At 40.3% G+C, this 19605-nt stretch overlaps 1 protein-coding gene across 1 annotated transcript in view; it reads left to right on the top strand.

Moving 5' to 3' along the window:
• The window catches only part of col4a1 (collagen, type IV, alpha 1), a 37949-nt gene extending 27757 nt beyond the window's left edge, over positions 1-10192 (top strand). Inside the window, exons 26-52 of the mRNA XM_034232412.1 lie at positions 24-192; positions 339-431; positions 711-815; positions 1115-1212; positions 1513-1663; positions 1792-1905; positions 2189-2356; positions 2567-2656; positions 2801-2953; positions 3094-3192; positions 3398-3487; positions 3738-3877; positions 4508-4634; positions 4856-4936; positions 5093-5191; positions 5564-5614; positions 5701-5886; positions 6014-6147; positions 6235-6307; positions 6422-6493; positions 6643-6771; positions 6876-6974; positions 7060-7272; positions 7374-7551; positions 7800-7914; positions 8324-8496; positions 8659-10192. Coding sequence (XP_034088303.1) covers positions 24-192; positions 339-431; positions 711-815; positions 1115-1212; positions 1513-1663; positions 1792-1905; positions 2189-2356; positions 2567-2656; positions 2801-2953; positions 3094-3192; positions 3398-3487; positions 3738-3877; positions 4508-4634; positions 4856-4936; positions 5093-5191; positions 5564-5614; positions 5701-5886; positions 6014-6147; positions 6235-6307; positions 6422-6493; positions 6643-6771; positions 6876-6974; positions 7060-7272; positions 7374-7551; positions 7800-7914; positions 8324-8496; positions 8659-8746 — 3288 coding nt within the window. The 3' untranslated portion in view covers positions 8747-10192. The remainder of the gene's footprint in view (positions 1-23; positions 193-338; positions 432-710; positions 816-1114; positions 1213-1512; positions 1664-1791; positions 1906-2188; positions 2357-2566; positions 2657-2800; positions 2954-3093; positions 3193-3397; positions 3488-3737; positions 3878-4507; positions 4635-4855; positions 4937-5092; positions 5192-5563; positions 5615-5700; positions 5887-6013; positions 6148-6234; positions 6308-6421; positions 6494-6642; positions 6772-6875; positions 6975-7059; positions 7273-7373; positions 7552-7799; positions 7915-8323; positions 8497-8658) is intronic.
• The last annotated feature ends 9413 nt before the right edge of the window (positions 10193-19605 follow it).

Here is a 19605-nt window from a genome sequence, read left to right as displayed (position 1 = left end):
GACAATCGGTTAATTTATTTCAGGCCAGGGAGGGCATAAAGGGTGACCGTGGACTAGATGGGAACCCTGGTCGGATCGGGCCTCCAGGAGAGAGGGGTCCACCGGGCCAGCCTGGCTTCGGTCGAACGGGAGAGTCTGGAGAGAAAGGCAGTCATGGAAGGCACGGAACTCCTGGAACTCCTGGACAACCTGGTAGGCATGAGATATCCACAGAGAGAACTCATATAGTCGGACATTTCAATCTCAAATGCACATCTGAACAAAGTCTCTCTGATAATGCATAAATACAAACCTAATGAACATGAATTCATTTATAACATAAACCTTGCATTCACCAGGTGTTAAAGGTGAGCCAGGTCAAGGTGAGAGCACTCCTGGACCTCAGGGAGTACCTGGAGCACACGGCGAAACTGGCATTCCTGGACTTCAAGGTGAGCAGCAACACCAGTCAACATGTTTTAATTTGAACTCATTTAGACACCTATAAAAGGTATTCTTAATACATTATTTGAAATAAGTTGCTTGTATCAGGATCAATCAATGAACTTAAGCGTGTGTTTTATCAATTACATATGTTTAAAATTGGGTGGAGGAGCAGAGTTTCAGCAACCTTATTACAGAAAAAACTAAACAAATTCTGACGAATCACATATATGTGCTGATTGTTAGCGAGTGGTCCGGTTTACCTTGTGTCTTGGTGCTGGCTGCAGGTGACAGTGGCCTTCAGGGAGATCGAGGGTTGCCCGGTTTCCCAGGACAGAAGGGTGAATATGGACCCCAGGGTATTGGATTACCTGGCCCAACTGGTCCTAAAGGTATGTTACTCCATGTTTCAAGGTTCAAGGTTCTTTATTAGTCATACAACCATAGCTACAAAGTAGTTATGTCGATGAAAATCTTAGGTCACAGGCTTCTCCAACAGTGCAACACAATATTACAGAAAAACAGAAAAATATAGTGCAAGTAAATATTAAAAGTAAATGCAAAAAGAAAGGAATAGTTTAAAAAAAAAAGTGAAAAAAGTTTGACCTATTCCTCAAATCTGTTGATGCATCACAGTGTTTGTACATTAACAGGACAACACTAAGAGGAAATGTTTTGACCATGTTTCTAGGAATCAATGGAATACCAGGAGCTCCAGGATTACCAGGAGAGACAGGAAGAGGTGGACAGGAAGGCTTGACTGGACAAAGTGGTAGACCTGGACCAAAAGTGTGTATTTTTCTGTATATGTATTCTGATCCTAATTTAATTTCATACAGTTGGATATTAAGGTAAGTGCTGCCTCACAATGTGAAAGTGACTCAAAAAGGGACCTGAGGTATTCTGGTTCTGATGAGTTGATTTTAGGAACATGAGAGAGCATTAGACAAGTCTATCGGAGTGCTTCCAACAGCTCTGTTATACAATACAAAACGTATGGACATGGTTAAATGGGAGAATTGTATTTCATGTAAAATAACTGTTGGGAGAGTGGAGATGCAAATCAGAGATTATATTTTTACTCTGCAGGGTGAGCCAGGGCGAGGTCTTCCAGGCCCAAAAGGTTCGCAAGGCCAACTAGGAATTACTGGCTTCCCGGGAGATAAGGGTGGCTTTGGACGACCTGGTATTCCTGGACTAGAAGGTCAGACAGGACCTACGGGAGATCAGGGAATCCAAGGTACTGCAACAAAACTTACAACAGTGCTGGTGTTAAGCTTGGTTGGGTGTAGTCCATGCCACAGAGTTAAAATGCCCATCTCCTGTAGCAAGTACAACATTGTTTTTCTTTGTTCTGGTCAAAATTAGGTGATGTGGGAGTCCCAGGACCTCCTGGACTGGTCGGCGTGCCAGGTTCTCCAGGTAAAGGTTCACCCGGAGCCCCCGGACCACCAGGACCAGCTGGAGAGTTTGGACCACATGGTAAGCACAAACTCGGCATCCAAACATTTAGACATGTCCCTGAGGGAAAAGTACAGGTGAAAATTATAAGATTAATAATGCCTTCATTAATTATAGTTCCTTCAGTTTCCTGGTATTGTGACACTTGAATAGACAGTTGAAAGAAACAAAGCTATGTGATGTTCTCTGTAACATGTGAGATGTTTCTGATTCACCTTCAAAATGTGAAACTGAAACACACCCCTCATTTGCCTCACCTGACTTCATGTATGGTGTTATATTTGTGTGTGTGCATGCTGAATAGGTAGAGGAGGTGCAAAGGGAGACAAGGGCTACCCCGGTTCTCCTGGTCTGGACATGCCGGGGCCTCAGGGAGAGAAGGGACTACCCGGGTTCCCAGGAACGTCAGGCTATAAAGGACTGTCTGGACGAACAGGTCTACCTGGCAGGGAAGGACTCATTGGAACACAAGGTGAGACTGACTGATGTGTGATTTTGTTGTATTTTTCTTGTTTTGTAATTGTAGCACTTGCACACACAGAAAAAAGGTCAGTTCCTTATACTATCATAAACAAGTACATTTCTACAACCTTCATTAATTAATAGCAATGTTTCCTTTTGCCTTTTTAAAGCACACACTGCTCTTACTACTGTGGAAGTAATGTGTCTTTTTGTTAAACAGGTATTAAAGGTGAAATGGGTGTCATAGGGACACCGGGAATACCAGGATTTCCTGGACCACCTGGTACGTCTGGATCTCATGGACTGATAGGTAAGGAAAACCTTATTTTCTATTTATCTAAGTATAGTTTGTTCTACAGCCTTCATAATACTGGTCATACAGATTATGCTTTACAAGTTTAAATAGAAAGATTTATTAGCAGAAATAACAATATCTTTCTACCGTTGCTCTCAGGTGATCCAGGTATTACTGGGCCAAGAGGTAGTATTGGAGAGTCAGGACTCAAAGGAGAGAGGGGAGATCGAGGTCTGCAGGGTCCTCCTGGAAACATGAGTGAAGTGGACATGGAGCACATGAAGGGGGAGAAGGGAGACCTTGGAAACAGAGGTGAAAATCAACATACTGGCCCTTTGCTCAATGAGAGAATATGCGTTGATTCATTTCAAGCAGTTCCGTTGTTAATTATTTCCATTTACCCATTGTTTAAGAAATATGTCAATGTGATGTTTCATTAATGTTCCTATCAGGTGACTCTGGGGGCACTGGAGAGAAAGGCCACCGAGGACTTCCTGGTAACCCTGGAATGTCAGGCAAAAATGGAGAGTCTGGATCACCTGGCCAACCAGGTGAGCACATGAACAGCAACCTCAAAATATTTTACATTTCTTTATAGGATATTTAAACTATGCAGACATTGGTTTACCATCTCTATATGTCCTATTCAAATTAACTCTAATTTCAGTCCATTTTCTACACTTGCTTCATCACCCAGTAAAAATAAATCAAAAATAAATTAGATATTGATCCTTGACTCTCACTGATCTGTCTCAGGGGAGAAAGGAGACTCTGGTTTTCCTGGAGAGCCGGGCAATTTCGGACAACCTGGACATAAAGGCACTGTAGGAGAGATGGGAATCCCCGGTAAGATTGCACAAATGAAACTAACAAAATGTGTGTCATTGAAATGCTTGTGCAAACATGTATCATGTGTGTTACAAACATAAAATGTTGTCCAGCAACAGTTGAAGTATAAACAGCTGTATTGAGAGTATTTCAAGCAAGGGAAAATCAAAATGTTATATTCAATTGTGAATAACGTTTTTTAATGCATTTTAAATGAGACTCTTGTTATTAATCTGCATTTTTTCGGCCTATGTGTGTGTTTGTGCAGGTTCGTCTGGTCCACAGGGTACTAAAGGAGATACTGGTACAACAGGACATACCGGATTCAGAGGCACAGATGGACAGAAAGGTGACAAGGGAACAGGTGGTGACCCAGGTATTGGGCTCCCAGGAACTCCAGGAGAAACGGTAATCATTGGCTATAATAAATATTATGGTTGAGAACACTAGATGTACGAAAAGGAGCTCAAAATTATACTGTGGCTCTCTATATGTAACTGCCCATCCTGTTAACACTCGCTATTGGTAGTTGTAGCTCTTGCCAGGCTTGGGTGGTCATGAAACACCTAGGAAAATAATCACAATCAAAACTCTTATAATGTAAAAACCAATAGCCACTAAAATGTTCTAATGTTACACAACCTATGAATATACTGTACCTACAATGTACAGAAGAATGAATGTAAACTAAGAGCTGCAAAATGTACTCAACACGAAATTCAAAATCGTTGCTGCATATACTTCTAGACATACAACTTGTATACAGACTGAAGAAACCATTTTTGTGTGGTACAGACCCCTGCAAAAATCATTATTTCAATAGGTCTTGTTAATGAAAATAAGAATTGTAATGTTAGAATAATTATTTCCTTAACAAATTACAATAGTATTTATTTTCAAAACTACTCAGCCTTAGTTTGTTTGTTGGTATTAATGCAATTTAGTATATAGTTTTGCAAATTGAATTTGTTCCTCATTAGTGATCAGTGTCTTATTAGTCTTTACATGGTATTCCTCTCCTCTCCTCAACTCTCACAGGGTCAGACAGGCCAGCCCGGATTCCCAGGAACTGCAGGAGAGAGGGGTCTGAAGGGTCACGAGGGGATGTCCGGCAAGGCAGGACTGCAAGGAACCAAGGGAGACAAGGGAAGCGTCGGGTATTCAGGTCAGATTTCAGTCTGTGTTGTTTCTTCTATCCTATAAGTCTTAAACACTGGATAGATGGATAATATTTTGGTGTGTGTGCGTCCATGTGTGTGTGTGTGTGTGTGTGTGTGTGTGTGTGTGTGTGTGTGTGTGTGTGTGTGTGTGCGTGTGTGTGTGCGTCCATGTGTGTGTGTGTGTGTGTGTGCGTGTGCGTCCGTGTGTGTGTGTGTGTGTTTGCAGGTCAGTCAGGTAGACCAGGTGAGAAGGGAACTCCTGGGCTGTCGGGGTCTGCAGGAGAAACTGGTCCTGATGGTCGCCCTGGTAAGTAACATCATCTATTTATTAAACTAATCTGACAAATGCTAACATCAATCACTGTAATCATCAGTAATGTGATCAGTTTTTTTGTTCACTGGGATTTGTCTGTAAGAACTCTGCCATCCTGGTAAATGGTAAAAATCACATCTTCTCCCTCAGGGGAAGGTGGCTTGCAGGGACCTCCTGGTGTTCCTGGAGAGAAGGGAGATCCTGGAATAGATGGCATCCCAGGATCCTCAGGGGAAAGAGGAGACCCAGGTTAGTGTTGGAGAGTTAAGAAGAGACTAAACAATTTCCTTGTTTGTTGATACGCTTTCACATAGAATAGCCTCATCTAATATCATACAGCCATACTCTGCCTCGGGATATTCGAATTAAGCTTCATACAAGCAATCTTAACCAGTGCAAGCACATTTTACCGGAAAACACAAACACTTGATTAAGTCAAACACCACCCATCACCTAAAGTCAGGGGTTCAGGTAGCAGTGCATTCTCCTATTATGGTAATATATAACAACTAATATCAGCAGACAAGGGGTAGATTTAAGTTGTTTTCCTCTGCAGACCCCCACTAATAAATATTTTTTAGAGACTTACTGTAAGGTACTTTCTCCCCCCTCCTCCTGCAGGTTTATCTGGCCAAGGTTTCCCTGGATCTCCTGGAGTGCTTGGTGGCACAGGTCAGTGTGTTTGCAACAAAGATCCATATCTTCCCTCAGTCACTCAATCAGAGTTTCATCATGTGGCATCCTCTCTCCCTCTCCAGGTGACAAAGGCAGTCCTGGTTTCCCTGGCACTCCAGGTCATCCTGGCGTCTCTGGTATCAAAGGAGACAAGGGACTTTCAGGCTCACACGGACCCCAGGGCGAGACAGGCGAGAGGGGGTACCCAGGTAACTCCCTCGAGGGCCCTAAGGGAGAGTCGGGAGCATCAGGACAAACCGGAGTAACAGGTATGCCATACACATGACAGACCAAAAATGTATTATGTTGATGAGAACCTCCTAAATGTAGGCATATTATATTGAATAGAATAACATTATCTATGGTTTTATTCGTCGTCTTAACTTTTTCAAACAGGATCTCCAGGAGTACCAGGGACCTCTGGTGTGTCAGGCGGAGGGGGCCCTAAGGGAGACAAAGGAGGCCAGGGTCAGCCTGGTTTCCAGGGAGAGTCGGGACATAAGGGTGATGCTGGAACTCCTGGACTCCCTGTACGTTTCCCATGACTTTTTACTGTACATTTGTGTTAGTTGTGCATGTCAGTCCTGATTTCATTACACTTTGTGTTTGTTTTACAGGGACAAGATGGCCTTCCAGGTCTTTTTGGACAGAAGGGAGAGAGGGGATTGCAGGGAGTCCCTGGCTTCCCAGGTACATACAATGTGAAAGTCTATGACTTTACGTGTGTTTGCCTTCATGAATTTTGAAAGGAATGTGAGTACAATACAAACGTTAAAATACACTCTTATTGAATGCAAACTCTAGGTACAAGGGGTCAAGGGGGTGACATTGGATTCAAAGGAGAACTTGGAGACAATGGATTCCAAGGAGAGAAGGGTAAATATAAAGGGGAAACGCTTCAGTCTGTTTATATTAAAAACTATCTCTGTCTCAATTACAGAAATCATAACATATATTACAAATCATATCAGAACCAAAATGATCCTCTGAAAAATGTTGTCTAAACACTAGACTGTATATTTCAGGAATTGATGGCCCCCCAGGTCCCCCTGGCCCTCACACCTACATCAAAGGAGACATTGGGTTTCCAGGTACTCAGGGCATACCGGGTCCCCAGGGGCCATATGGGCTCCCTGGACAAAAAGGACATCAAGGTGACGTTTTGCTTAAAATTGTGTATCCCAACCACTTCACCTGCTCATTTGTCCTCCCTATCCATTTTTCCTAATTCTATATTGCCGTTTTCTTTCTCTCTCAGGTGTGACAGCTGTTCAAGGGCCAAAAGGTGAAGATGGCATTCCTGGATATAATGGTCAGGCTGGATCCAAAGGAAACTCTGGTCTTCCAGGGCCACAGGGTGAGAGACACATCGGGATGAATGGTGTGGGTAAGAACTGCTTTCTTGTCGCTGTCATTCCTCATTAATCACCTGATGTCTTTAGGACCCAGAGGACACCCTGGCCCCCCAGGACCTGATGGTGTTCCAGGTCAAATTGGTCACACCGGGCCCTCATCCATGGATCACGGGTTCCTGGTAACCCGCCATAGCCAAACGGTGGAGGTTCCAACCTGTCCTGAAGGAACCCGGCTCATATATGACGGCTATTCCTTGCTCTACGTACAAGGCAACGAACGCTCACATGGACAGGACTTGGGTAAATAACACAGCAAGAGAGGAAAATATAAAGGAGTAAGATAAAGGCAATCACAAAGGTTTTTGAGGATAAATGACATGTCTACTCGCTCTGTGTTTTAGGTACGGCCGGCAGCTGTCTGAGGAAGTTCAGCCCCATGCCCTTCCTGTTCTGCAACATCAACAATGTGTGCAACTTCGCCTCCCGTAACGATTACTCCTACTGGCTCACCTCCCCTGAGCCAATGCCCATGAACATGGCACCTATCACCGGTCAAGGCATCAAACCCTTCATCAGCAGGTTTGTCAGCATTTCTATCGTTTAGAGGTGTACAGGGTTGTCATCTTCTGATCAACCAACAGATTAACCGTCTCTGGATCTGTATTCTGATAAAAGACGAGAACTTTACACGGTTTATACCGGAAGTCCTGTTAATTTGGGCAAATGTTGTACCTTCTAACTAAATGTTAATTGGCAATGCAAATGTTTGATACTCTTTTGACCTTAACATACTTTGTTCCTGTGTGTGCCTGTGTGTGTGTGGACAGATGTTCTGTGTGTGAAGCTCCAGCCATGGTGATAGCGGTTCACAGTCAGACCATCATGATCCCATCATGCCCCCATGGCTGGGACTCTCTATGGATTGGATACTCTTTCGTCATGGTAAGACAGACAGTATCTGATCTCAAGAATACATTCAGTTTGCCTGTGCACCACCAATACTTCAAACAAGCCAGAGGAGCAATGATTCAGGAACGTGTGGAAAGAAGTGCTCACATACATTGTGAAACGTTTTTTTTGTTATTTTGTTTTGAGGTAAATTATTTTAATTACACAATTAGGAGGAATAGTAGATGGAGAGCAGTTAATGTAAATATAAATCTCTCTAACCTTCTTCATATTTCCTGCCAACGTCAGAACACACATGTTAATCACAAATCTAGAATTAAAGTGTCAGTGAAGAACATTTTCTTTGCATTTAAACATTCTGTCTTTAAAAAATCAAACAATAACTGTCTTCAAAATGTGTTTAATTTGGTTAGTAAGCAGTTTTCTTGGTGTGTTATTGTAGCACACCAGTGCCGGTGCAGAGGGCTCTGGCCAGGCTCTGGCGTCTCCTGGTTCCTGTATGGAGGAGTTCCGCAGTGCTCCCTTCATCGAGTGTCACGGTCGTGGAACCTGCAACTACTATGCTAACTCTTACAGCTTTTGGCTTGCCACCATTGAAGACGAGGACATGTTTACGTAAGACAAAACGCTCAGACATTGAATTTCACATGAAATAGTAACTTAACACCCCTAGAAAATCTTTGTTTTGCTGACCTTCAGTATGTTTAACTTGTATCAACTTTACATTATGAGCCTGGTAATAAAGGTGGACTTCTGATGTTTTTCTCCCTATCTCAGGAAACCTGTCCCAACAACGCTAAAAGCCGGAAGTCTCCGAACACACATAAGCCGCTGTCAGGTGTGCATGAAGAGGACATATACATAAAGATTCCTCCTTCCTAACCTGCAAGGAATCCTGTGGGCGCTGACGTCTTTGACTTGGCTTAACTTGCGGTTTTCATACGATGGTGCTATTTCCCTGCATGTGACAGGAGAGGGACAGAGCTTTGCTAAAACAGCCGAGATTGAAACATTAACAGCCAGAACACGGAGACCAAGCAGCCTTCTGATTAATGGACAACAACATAATAACATTATGTCTCTAATGAATTGCACTAAGTTTACCACTGCACTGAGTACATGCCCCCTAAACTGGTAAGCTGGTGTTCATTTTGTGTGAGTCAGGTGCTATTCAATCTTACTTATCTGCCTTATTCCTTGTTTTATCTTTTTCCTGCCAATGCCACAGCATTCAAAGATATAGCCACATTGTATTCTAGATTTTAACTTTTTTTACACATACTAATGTAAAGGATGGGACTTACCACTGGTTACAGACGCTTGTCATTTGCTTAATCACCATTATGTTGCAGACGCAGATATATAACAATCATTCTGTTGTAAATATAATGCATTCCTCTAACATAGTTCAACATACTCTCCTCAGGTCATTATTGAAATACTTTGTGTGTTATTAAGTCCATTTTTATTTATAAGATTTATGAGAATATGTTGGACTTGAGTGTATCTAAGATTCCATTGATCCCCAAAACATCTGACAATCAGCGCCTTATTATCATCCAAAACAGCACTGAAAGAGCATTTGTGTGCCTGTGTGTGCCTGTGTGTGTGTGTGTGTGTGTGTGTGTGTGTGTGTGTGTGTGTGTGTGTGTGTGTGTGTGTGTGTGGTGTGTGTGTGTGTGTGTGTGTGTGTGTGTGTGTGTGTGTGTGTGGGTGGGTGGGTGGGTGGGTGTGTGCGTGAGTGCGTGTGTGTACATATGAGAGGATTTGGAAGTGGGGAAATAGATCAAACAAAAATCACCTTTGCGTATAACAGCTATGTGTTAAAGGATTTTCACTTCTCACATCACATGAACCAAATGTACTAATCCCAAAGAAATGCACATGTATATATACTTAGGCATAACATGAACTTGACTGTTCCTGTTTGTGAATTACTTTTTTATCCCTCTGACATAATGCAAAAAATATAGTGAAGGGTCACATATTTGTTTATTCCTAATATACATTTTCGGAGATAACCTCAGACAAAGTCTTGGTGTCCCTTTCACAGATATTTAAAGATTTAAGCTCTTTCTACTGTTGAAGTTACAGCAGTTACTCTACACTGACTGTAACCTGTTTTTGTTTGTTTTGTGTGTGTGGTTGTGATGAAATGCTCCATGAAGTATATACAGCATCAGTTAACAAACTTGATCTTGATATCTAATAAACAAACCAAACCGAACATACTTCCTCAACACTTTATATTCTCCAGATCCCATACTGTGTAATTCCAGCAATAAAGTGATGTGTAGAATTTCCTTCTTAATTTATGACAGGTGTTTTTTTTTCAACGGGGATGTATAAGGTAGTACTTCAAGACGACCACAAGAGGGCAGCACCAGCACACTTTGTAGGTCAGTTGCTGAAGATTTATGACTTGAAAGTTCTCCTTTCATGTGGTTCACAAGCCCTCTGTGTTTTTGGGCTTTATGGCCACTGGCTATTATTACAAAAAGAGACCGCAAAAGCTGACCTCAAATTCTTCAACCCTAATTTAAATGCAGCCTCTGCACCGACACTTCCACTGTGTAATTGCAGCCGATACCTCAGCACTTCTGCTGGGACTGCGGCCAACAAACCCGTTCACCCCATTGAAACACAAACAGATCGATACGCTTTGTGAAGAACCAGATAACCCCTCCTTTCATCACCACTCTCGTCTTTCACCTATTACCGGACTCCTATCCCTTGTTTCCTCTCTTGTCACCAGACAGACAAACACAGTCCTTGACCCCTGGCTATCTTCATACAAATATCTAACAAGGCCTTGACCTTTGACCTTCGAGGACTAGGTCACTCAGGTGGGAGTCACACTGGATGCGCATACATCGCCAAAAGGCCAAATGGTCAAATGACAGATACAACTGAGGGCAACGGCCTAATGACCACGATCCAGATCATTTGCTGAACTGCTGACATGTCTGCATGTAGGCCAAAGGCTGCATTTACAGACAAGAGGCTGAAAGCTGTCCTCTGCTGTTGTACAGGGTAACATGTCACGTAAGGAGAAGTTGATGCTACCTGAAATCTGATCAGTTTTCAATTTTAGCCACATTTAAATGTTTTAATCACAGCTACATTTACAGAAAGTACTGATGTAAAACGATGGTATAATTGTCTTTAGTTCTAGTAAATTAGTTGTAGGTTAAGGCTTATAACTATATATTTTAAAGAGTTATTAACTTAAGGATTTCATGCATCACTTTTTCCATTATAGAGCTCTAACACTTTGAAGTTTATTAAGGCACAACAGATGAAATGTAGTTGTGTGCTAGTGAAGATAAAAGACAATTTAAAACTTCTGTTTAGAGTCAACAATATAAATGTAAAAATAGGCTTTCAACTATGGCAAGTAGTGTATTCATCAATTCATTCACTATTATTTTAATAGTGAGAGAGTAACACACAGATGATTCAAAAAGCAAAAGCAAAGACAAATCACATTCAAACTAGTACGTCAATAACAATATCAGTAATCCTTAAGAATCACAGTTGAAGAGATTATCAAAATAATGACTATAATATCTATTGAAAAAATGTGTTATGACAGTAACAAATCAATTAAATAATAATAATAATAATAAATAATAGAAAGGTGGCCAAACTCATCTTAAGAAGTTGTCTAATTTATTGCTTGGATTAACCATTAACATGATGTAGAGTGAGGGAAACTTAAAAATAAGTAGAACACTTGGTTGCTGTTTAGATGGCTCTTTTTTATTTTATAAGAAAATATTTTTGAAGTCAGGAATTTTAAAACCTGCGTACATGAAGATGTGGTTTTCAAACAGATTTAGGGAATTAAGCACATACATGCCATGTGATTAGGGTCAACAACCAGCCTTAGTTAGGGGTTTAGGAGGTTAAAACCTTTAAATGATTTAATCCTATTCTATGTTTGCTAATTTGAGACCTGACTTCAGAATTACAATCGCCTTCAGTGAAGTGAGGATTATAGTGGTAAAAGATTAGTGCAATAATCCAGCCATATAAGAGAGAAAACAGAGAGGCTGACTGAAATAGTTCATAAAATATTATATGATATTTTGTTATTCCTTATTTTAGGTTGCTTCAAACAAACAGCATTTTAAGGACAGGCAGGTATTTTACTCTTGCCTTAGTTTGTATATATGTCATATATATTGTATATATGTATATATGTATATTATGTCAAATTGATAATGAGAACTTGACTTGTTTGAACTTGACTTGTATATATGTCATATATATTGTATATATGTATATATGTATATATGTCAAATTGATAATGAGAACTTGACTTGTTTTCGAGAATTTGTTTACCACAGGTGCGGGAATGCCTCAGGAGGTTAGTATGACCCTGACCTTTCTCCTGAGTGGATGAAGCACGAGGCCACAACCTCCACACCACACTCCCCCTGACCCGAGCCAAATACAGATTAGTTTGCAACACAGCACGCAACTCAAAACACAACACAATCCACCCGGAGCAAACACCAACATACTCTCTCACAAAAGAGAGGGACTTTGCATACCAGTGATTTTGTGTCATTCTGGGATTGCACAAACAGCTACAATCAGAGTTTATGAGAATCAGCTTTACTTTCTCACACACAGGAGGATAAGTACTGAAAAACATTTTAAGACTCATAAATCTTACAGATTTGAGTTCAGGTTTGTAGTTATTATATATTATTTTTTATAAAAGTTGATGGCAAACTATGGATTGGCTGGACATCTACGCAAATATTATGACAAAAATTGAACTTTTCACTAGACAATTTCATCTGGTCTTGGTTAAAGGCCCTGCAATGAAATTATATAAAAATAAACGTAAAAAAACCAATGTATTCTCTTGGATTTTGTGTGTCAAAATGCAATGTGATTGAACTTGGCAAACAGATAGGGTTCAATTGGTTATCAAGAAGTAAACCTGTTCCACACCGAGACAAATTAGGAGCAAAACAAGATAAGATAAGATGGACTTTTATTAATCCCTCGTGGGGAAATTGTTTCTCTGCATTTGACCCATCCTAGTGTTAGGAGCAGTGTGCTGCCATTTTGAGCGGCGCCCGGGGAGCAGATGTGACCAGCCCTACAGAAGAGGTCAGGGAAGTCAAGTGAAAACACCTATGTGGGGGAAGCATAGGAGCTTTGTATTGAGTTCAGCTTGAAAGAGAAGAGAAGTTTGAAAACACTAAACAATACAAAGAAGGTCTGAAAACCCTTGCAAAAGTCAAGATAACTGAGGTAGAAAACATCTACACTTTAAAAACCTTAAATTGTTGACCTGAGCGACTTTTTTCATCCTCTAGTTAAGATTCGTTTTGATGTGCAGACTCTAGTTGACAAATTGTAACCGATTCAAGATATTTAGAAGATGGCAGTGAAAGATGCAACATAATAGTGGGTGTTTTAGTATTTCCTGGACAAGCTGCACATGCTGCAATCTGGCAGGTATGTTGTCCTTACACCTGTGTAACTCCTGATCACACATAATTGCAAGAAAGTCATTCTTTACCATCTTCTTAACACAGCAAACAGGCTTTGGTCAGATGTTAGCCTTGATAACAATACAATTGAATTTCAGAAGATATTGGATGTTGTTGTCTGACAGGCTGGTGAGGCTCGGGATGTCACTGTTGTGTTTGTAATTTGTGCTTTTAAACTTCAGCTCAAAGGTAAAAAATAAAACAAACACTTACTAGCCAATAACTAGCTGTACACCTTCACTTTACTCCTTCCTCAGCTTCCTGATTGATGTTTCCATCCCTTTGCAGCTCCATTATTAGCTCTAACAGACACACTATTAGCAGCACCTTTGAAATGGTTTCCCAACCAGCTGGTTTATAAGTAAAATATAATGTGTTGTGTTCTTCTTACTGGGCAAGGTGCTATCATCGTCTGATACAGGCTAATTTGACCCAAAATCAAGTGCAGTGGAGGCGATGCATACACACACTTCGTTGTGAGCAGTTATTATTAGAACTTCTTTACATAAGAAAAGATTTGTGGGAATGTGAACTTGAATGGTGCAGTTGTATAATCTGCCAGTTTGGAGATAATTACCGGCTGCGGCCAAGGCCTCATACTTTGGTGCAGTACACTTATTATACACAGTGCAGTACACTTATTATACACTTATCTTATTATATTAAACTTTTATCAGTTTTACATTTTGTACTTTCACATTTTTTCCTGCAATTGTATGACTTTTCAGAGAACCGACTGAAGGACGAATCTGCAATTTATTCACCTTAAAAGGAGAGGAATAAAACCTTGACTAAATGCCATAAATTCCTAACTGCATACTATAAATTAATGTTGGTTTGAATGTGAAGCATCTCCACATGTTCAATAGAAAATAAAGAATCATTAGCATTTCAATCAAGATCATCAATCATCAGAGTCAAAATGACTTTTTTTATTTATTTATAACAGATGGAATAATGAACAGATTGTAACTGTGTACACCAGAATATAACCTAACATCCCCCCTTCTAAAGGCACTGTTCCGATCAGGATGTCCCATCAAATGACAAATAGTTTGCATATAAATAGCATATAATTAGGAACACACTGTTCTCGCTGATAAAGGATGTAATTGTAGTAGCTTGAGCAGTACATGTCCTCCCCAAACATAACAAAATGAAAAACACCCTGGAGTTTACCAACATCTCAAACTGAGTAGTGAGCTCAACAAAGTTATGTGGCACAGCATTTATATACTTTTTAATCTGAAGTATTTGTAGAAAATGATAGCTATTGGCCATATTCGATTGAATCCTGGTGTTCACATTGACGAAGAACGTTTGAAATGCATGATGCTTTTTGTTTTTAAAGTAAAATAAAAAAAGTTGTATTTTTGTAATTTTGTTAAAGACTGGACAATATGTCTGTATAAGGGCTTGCTTCACTTTCCATGAACAAAGATGACGGATGGATAATTCCATCTGTAAAGCTCTCATGTGAGGTCTGATCATGATCACAAAATGATCGGAAATCTGATCGGATGAGCCAAACATGGTATTCTCCTCCTCCTCCTCCTCCTCCTCCTCCTCCTCCTCCTCCTCCTCCTCCTCCTCCTCCTCCTCCTCCTCCTCCTCCTCCTCCTCCTCCTCCTCCTCCTCCTCCTGCTCTTCTTCCGCCACAGAAATTGTAACTCAATGCACACTGTCCACAAAAATGGAAATAGCGTAGCAGTGTATGAATGAGGGAGAACAGAACGCCTCCACAGCCGAGCGGAGGAGTAAAAAGGAAGAGTGGACGTCACCGTAACAGAGAGTGTGTGGGCACAAGAGGAAGAGTGGGAGAGATCTGTAGGAGGCATTCCAGTATAACTCTCAATCTGTATTTTTTCTTGTTATTCAGCTCAACTATATCAGTCTTAATCCGATAAACAACCTTTTATAGTTTTTCCAGTAGCCTACCTTCCTCTTGATTTGTAGGCAAATCAGCATATGCTCCTGAACTACTGAACTGTTACATTAAATGACCTTTTGCAAACAACACCATTAACAACAGCCAATATTTACTGACACCCTGCCTCCTGTTTTGAAGCTACGTGTCCATCTGCTGATGAGACCTCAAAACGAAAGAAGATCAAACTAAAAATAATTCAAACGAAACTATTGTTACTCAAAATAATAGAATAGAACCACTCGTCAAAATAAACAAATGCGCTTGAAACAATTATTTGACGTTCAATTTCTTGCGAGAATTGAACAAAAAGGATCCGGACAGCTGACCAGTGATTTAGCTTAGCATTAAGACTGGAAACCGCTAGTGTGGCTCTGTCCAAAGTAAACAAATAAATCTATCAGCACCTCTGACAATATGTTGTTATGACTTTGAGGTTTCTGGGCAACCAGTGTACATTTTCTGAAACCCAATGCTAACTGTTTCAGTTTTCTTAGAAAAGCTAACAGACTTCTGGCTGTAGCTTTATTTATAGCACATTTTACAAAATTACACATCTGGAGGATTCAGATTCAGATTTATAGCTAAAGCAAAAAGAGGCATAGCATTTAGCACAACTGATGTGGTTAAAATGACAGCCAGCTTAGCACAGGAGGGTCTGCCTGGGCCTTCTGGACCGTTAGTATGATCAGATGGTTGGCATTAATGGAAAGCCGATATCTAGAACTGGAAAGTGAGAAGGAAAATGGGACATGGTGTGAGTGGAAGTCAGTAACAAAAGGAGAAACCATAGAAACCGTCCATTGAAATCGAGGCGTAACTGCCAGGCGGAAGAGAGAAGGCGAGTTGAGATTACATCCCATCCCATTAAAAACTGGCATTGACAAAAGCTACACATGCAGAAATCAAACAGTTGATTAATATGTGGAGGAAGCAGAGCAGAAATGAGGATATCTGGTGTTGCATAAATGCATTTATCTGCGACAAGCATCTGTTCTTTAATATAAACCTTTCAGATATGGGGAGCAGCGCATGAGTCTGGATGTATGCATCCATACTCTTTAGTTAAATATGCGGTTTATGTTTATAGTGCTAAACCACCGAGAAAAAAGGTACACTTTGTACGGTCCATTCGTCACACATAGGAGGAATAGTGATTAGGTACCGTTCTTTCGAGAGCAAGAAGGGGATTGTGGGTGTTGTGTGAACATTAGCAGCTAAGAGTGTGAAGACTCATAGTTAAAATTACACTTTCAGTACAACCCAACTTTTCTTCGTGTAATTATCTGTGATGTCAATAAAGAACAGACCTGATTAGTTAAATTATCTGTATTGTAGTGTAAGCACATGTATTAAGGATTGAAATATCTCATCCATGACTGGCCAGTATTGGACTTCATGATGAACCAAACTAATGGCAAAACTTTCTTCAGTTTTTATGGTCTTGTCAATTCCTTATGTAAATGACCAACTAATGATTATTAAAGTATATGTTGAGAAGAAATGCACAATTGATTATGCATGACACTGCCATCTGTCTTAATGTCACTGCATTGTGTAAAGGGCTGGCTCACTGCACAGTTTACATTGGCTGTGTTTCAAAGATCACACCGTAACTCACATTCCAATTTACACCGCAGACACATCTATAACGGCACATCATACTTAGTAAATAACCTTTTACTGTGTTTCATGCTAAATTACCTCAGTTAATATTACAAGCTGGATGCAGGAATCTCTCACCCACTCGGCTGCCTCATTTACATGCTGAGTGAAGTCATCACTTAGTAAGTACCATTAAAAAAACACTAAAAGAGGCTCAATTACAACAGATGAAACAGCCACGCATGCTAAAGCTCAGCTAACCAACTACATCTGCTAACGCTGAACATGGTAAACAATCCATTGGAGGGTGATTTTGTCAATAAAAATAAGACCAAAAAAAGTGAGCAAAATAAAACCATTTAACTTTATATTTTGCACACTGCATCACATGCTGCACTGCACTTCTGAGTAAAGCTATGCATATTGCACATACAATGAGCCCTATGTGAGATGACATTGCCTAGAGTGTTGTTTGCTCTTTTGGAAAACTGGATTGTTGATTTTTTCAGCAGCTGCTAAATTATTGAACAAAGCTATCATCACACTAGCAGATCAAGTATTTACAGTACTATTAAAGTTGTTGTGGTGTTAATGGTCTCTTCCATTAGCCTGTGTAAAGGCAAGAGTAACACCAGCATCAACAAAAACACACACATGTACACACACGCTCACAGACACAAATGCTGTCACACGGTTGTTTGGGGGGGGGGGGGCCCTCATGGGAGTTAGTTGTTTTTCAGCAGTGGTCCGGACACGTTAGGAAATGTGCTTACACCATGGCAACACATGCTGGCTCAACAGTATTGCGGGCTGTGGCAGTCCTTCAATGTCTCAGGAGACTCCAGATGAAATACAGAATCACATACATGAGGCCTTATGTGTGTGAAGGATGTCACAGAGCTCTAAAGACCATCTATATATCTGTGTGCCATGAGAATTGTCCATCATCATGGTCAATTAGGGGAAAGCTAATGAGTGTAACTGCGAGCCTCTCCCGAGAGATAAGGGATGCCTTTGGCCTTTCACCGCGTTATGCACACTTCCATGTTTACAGTCTCCATCACTGACTCACCTGCTCCTCTATCAGCTGACAGACAGTTATGCAAAGCAACATAGTGGCAACAACATGGTTTGCCAGTATTTGATTTACTCTCTGACCCAGTTGACCTTATCATTTTACTCCTCCCACCTCAAACAATAATACACACATTTAACATAGCCCTCACATATTAGACGACATATCACTTTTAATATTCACTCACCAGCTACTTCAAAATTAATTAAACTGAACCTTTGGTTACAGTTACCATGTCTTGAATACTCGTTTACAACTGGCTACTTAAAATAAAGTAGCTCTTGTAAGAAACTAGTTATTGTACTAGACACACAGTCAACACAAATGTAATTAAAACATGAATGTGTTCAAAAATAACTTTATTTGGATGCTTGTGGAAAAATTATACTGGGTCATGCATCAGACATCACTCCTTTAATGAGTACATTTGATGAGTTAAGTTTGACAGGGGGTGTTTGAGTGTAAATGTCCCAAAACCAATACAAAGAAGGATAAAATAACCTTAACTCTATTGTAGCAATATCCAGGTCAAACTACACAGTAAATGTGTCAGTGAACAGGGCAACAGTGTTGTATAATGCTGCAATTTAAAATATGTATTTCCTTTTCCTGTGATGTTTGTTCACTTCTGTCACTGTGTTTGCCATCTTGTGTATTCATTTCTGTCCTTGTTTATGGTCTGTGTCATCAGGCTCCCATAGCTTACTGTGGACATATTAAATTGGTAGGCTTATCATCTCAAAATGTGTCTCCGTTATAAATAAAGGTGTGGAAGAGATGTCTGATCCTTTAATCTCCATTAAAAGCTCCTATTATTTTATGAGGAAATACTCTGCTTTGTTGTTACCCGCACATGTGAGGACTTATTATTGTCGTTGGGCCTCCTGACTGATGGTTCCCAAATGATCTGAATTGATACAGACAGACTCATGCTGTGTCTTTATTTATTAAAGGTTGACAGTGCGTAACTAAAGAAAATACATTGCTGCTGATGAAGACAAGTGTAACCGTGGAGGGCAGTGGTACAGTACATTCTACAATTTCAGTACTGTCACACATGGAAGCTTAGATTGTCAACCACCTAATTTCTTGCATATCAAAGCTGCTCTCAAACACTATCACTATCGAGGCCTATCTCAGGAAGCCACAAGGCCACTATTTCTAAGATCCCAAAGGCCTACAAATGCAAATGCATATATTATGGGTCTCCCTTATATCCTTTCAATTTATAATTTATTCTGTACACAAGAGCAGCCATGCGTTGACCAAATGCCTTTCCCCTATGCTTCTGGATGTTTAATCCTTCTTCCACACATAGCTATTTGCATTTCAACTGCCATTGGTGTTTTGATTATTCTTGGTTGTATATAATGTCATATATGTTAGGTATTGCTAGAGCATTATTAGCAAAATTATGCAGATTGAACTCACTTTAATATTTTGTTTTAGTTGTACTAATACTGTATACTGCACAGTAAGAATGAATTTCATCACCCACATAAATGTAACCGCATTTAAACACGTGTTCATGCATAAAAAAAACACTGTATGTACTTATAAGGTATTCATAGTCCTCACTCTTACCATCTTGTTGAAACCCC

This window comes from Gymnodraco acuticeps, unplaced genomic scaffold, assembly GCF_902827175.1.
Source record: "Gymnodraco acuticeps unplaced genomic scaffold, fGymAcu1.1, whole genome shotgun sequence".
Lineage (NCBI taxonomy): Eukaryota > Metazoa > Chordata > Actinopteri > Perciformes > Bathydraconidae > Gymnodraco > Gymnodraco acuticeps.
This window is presented reverse-complemented; position numbering and strand designations above follow the sequence as displayed.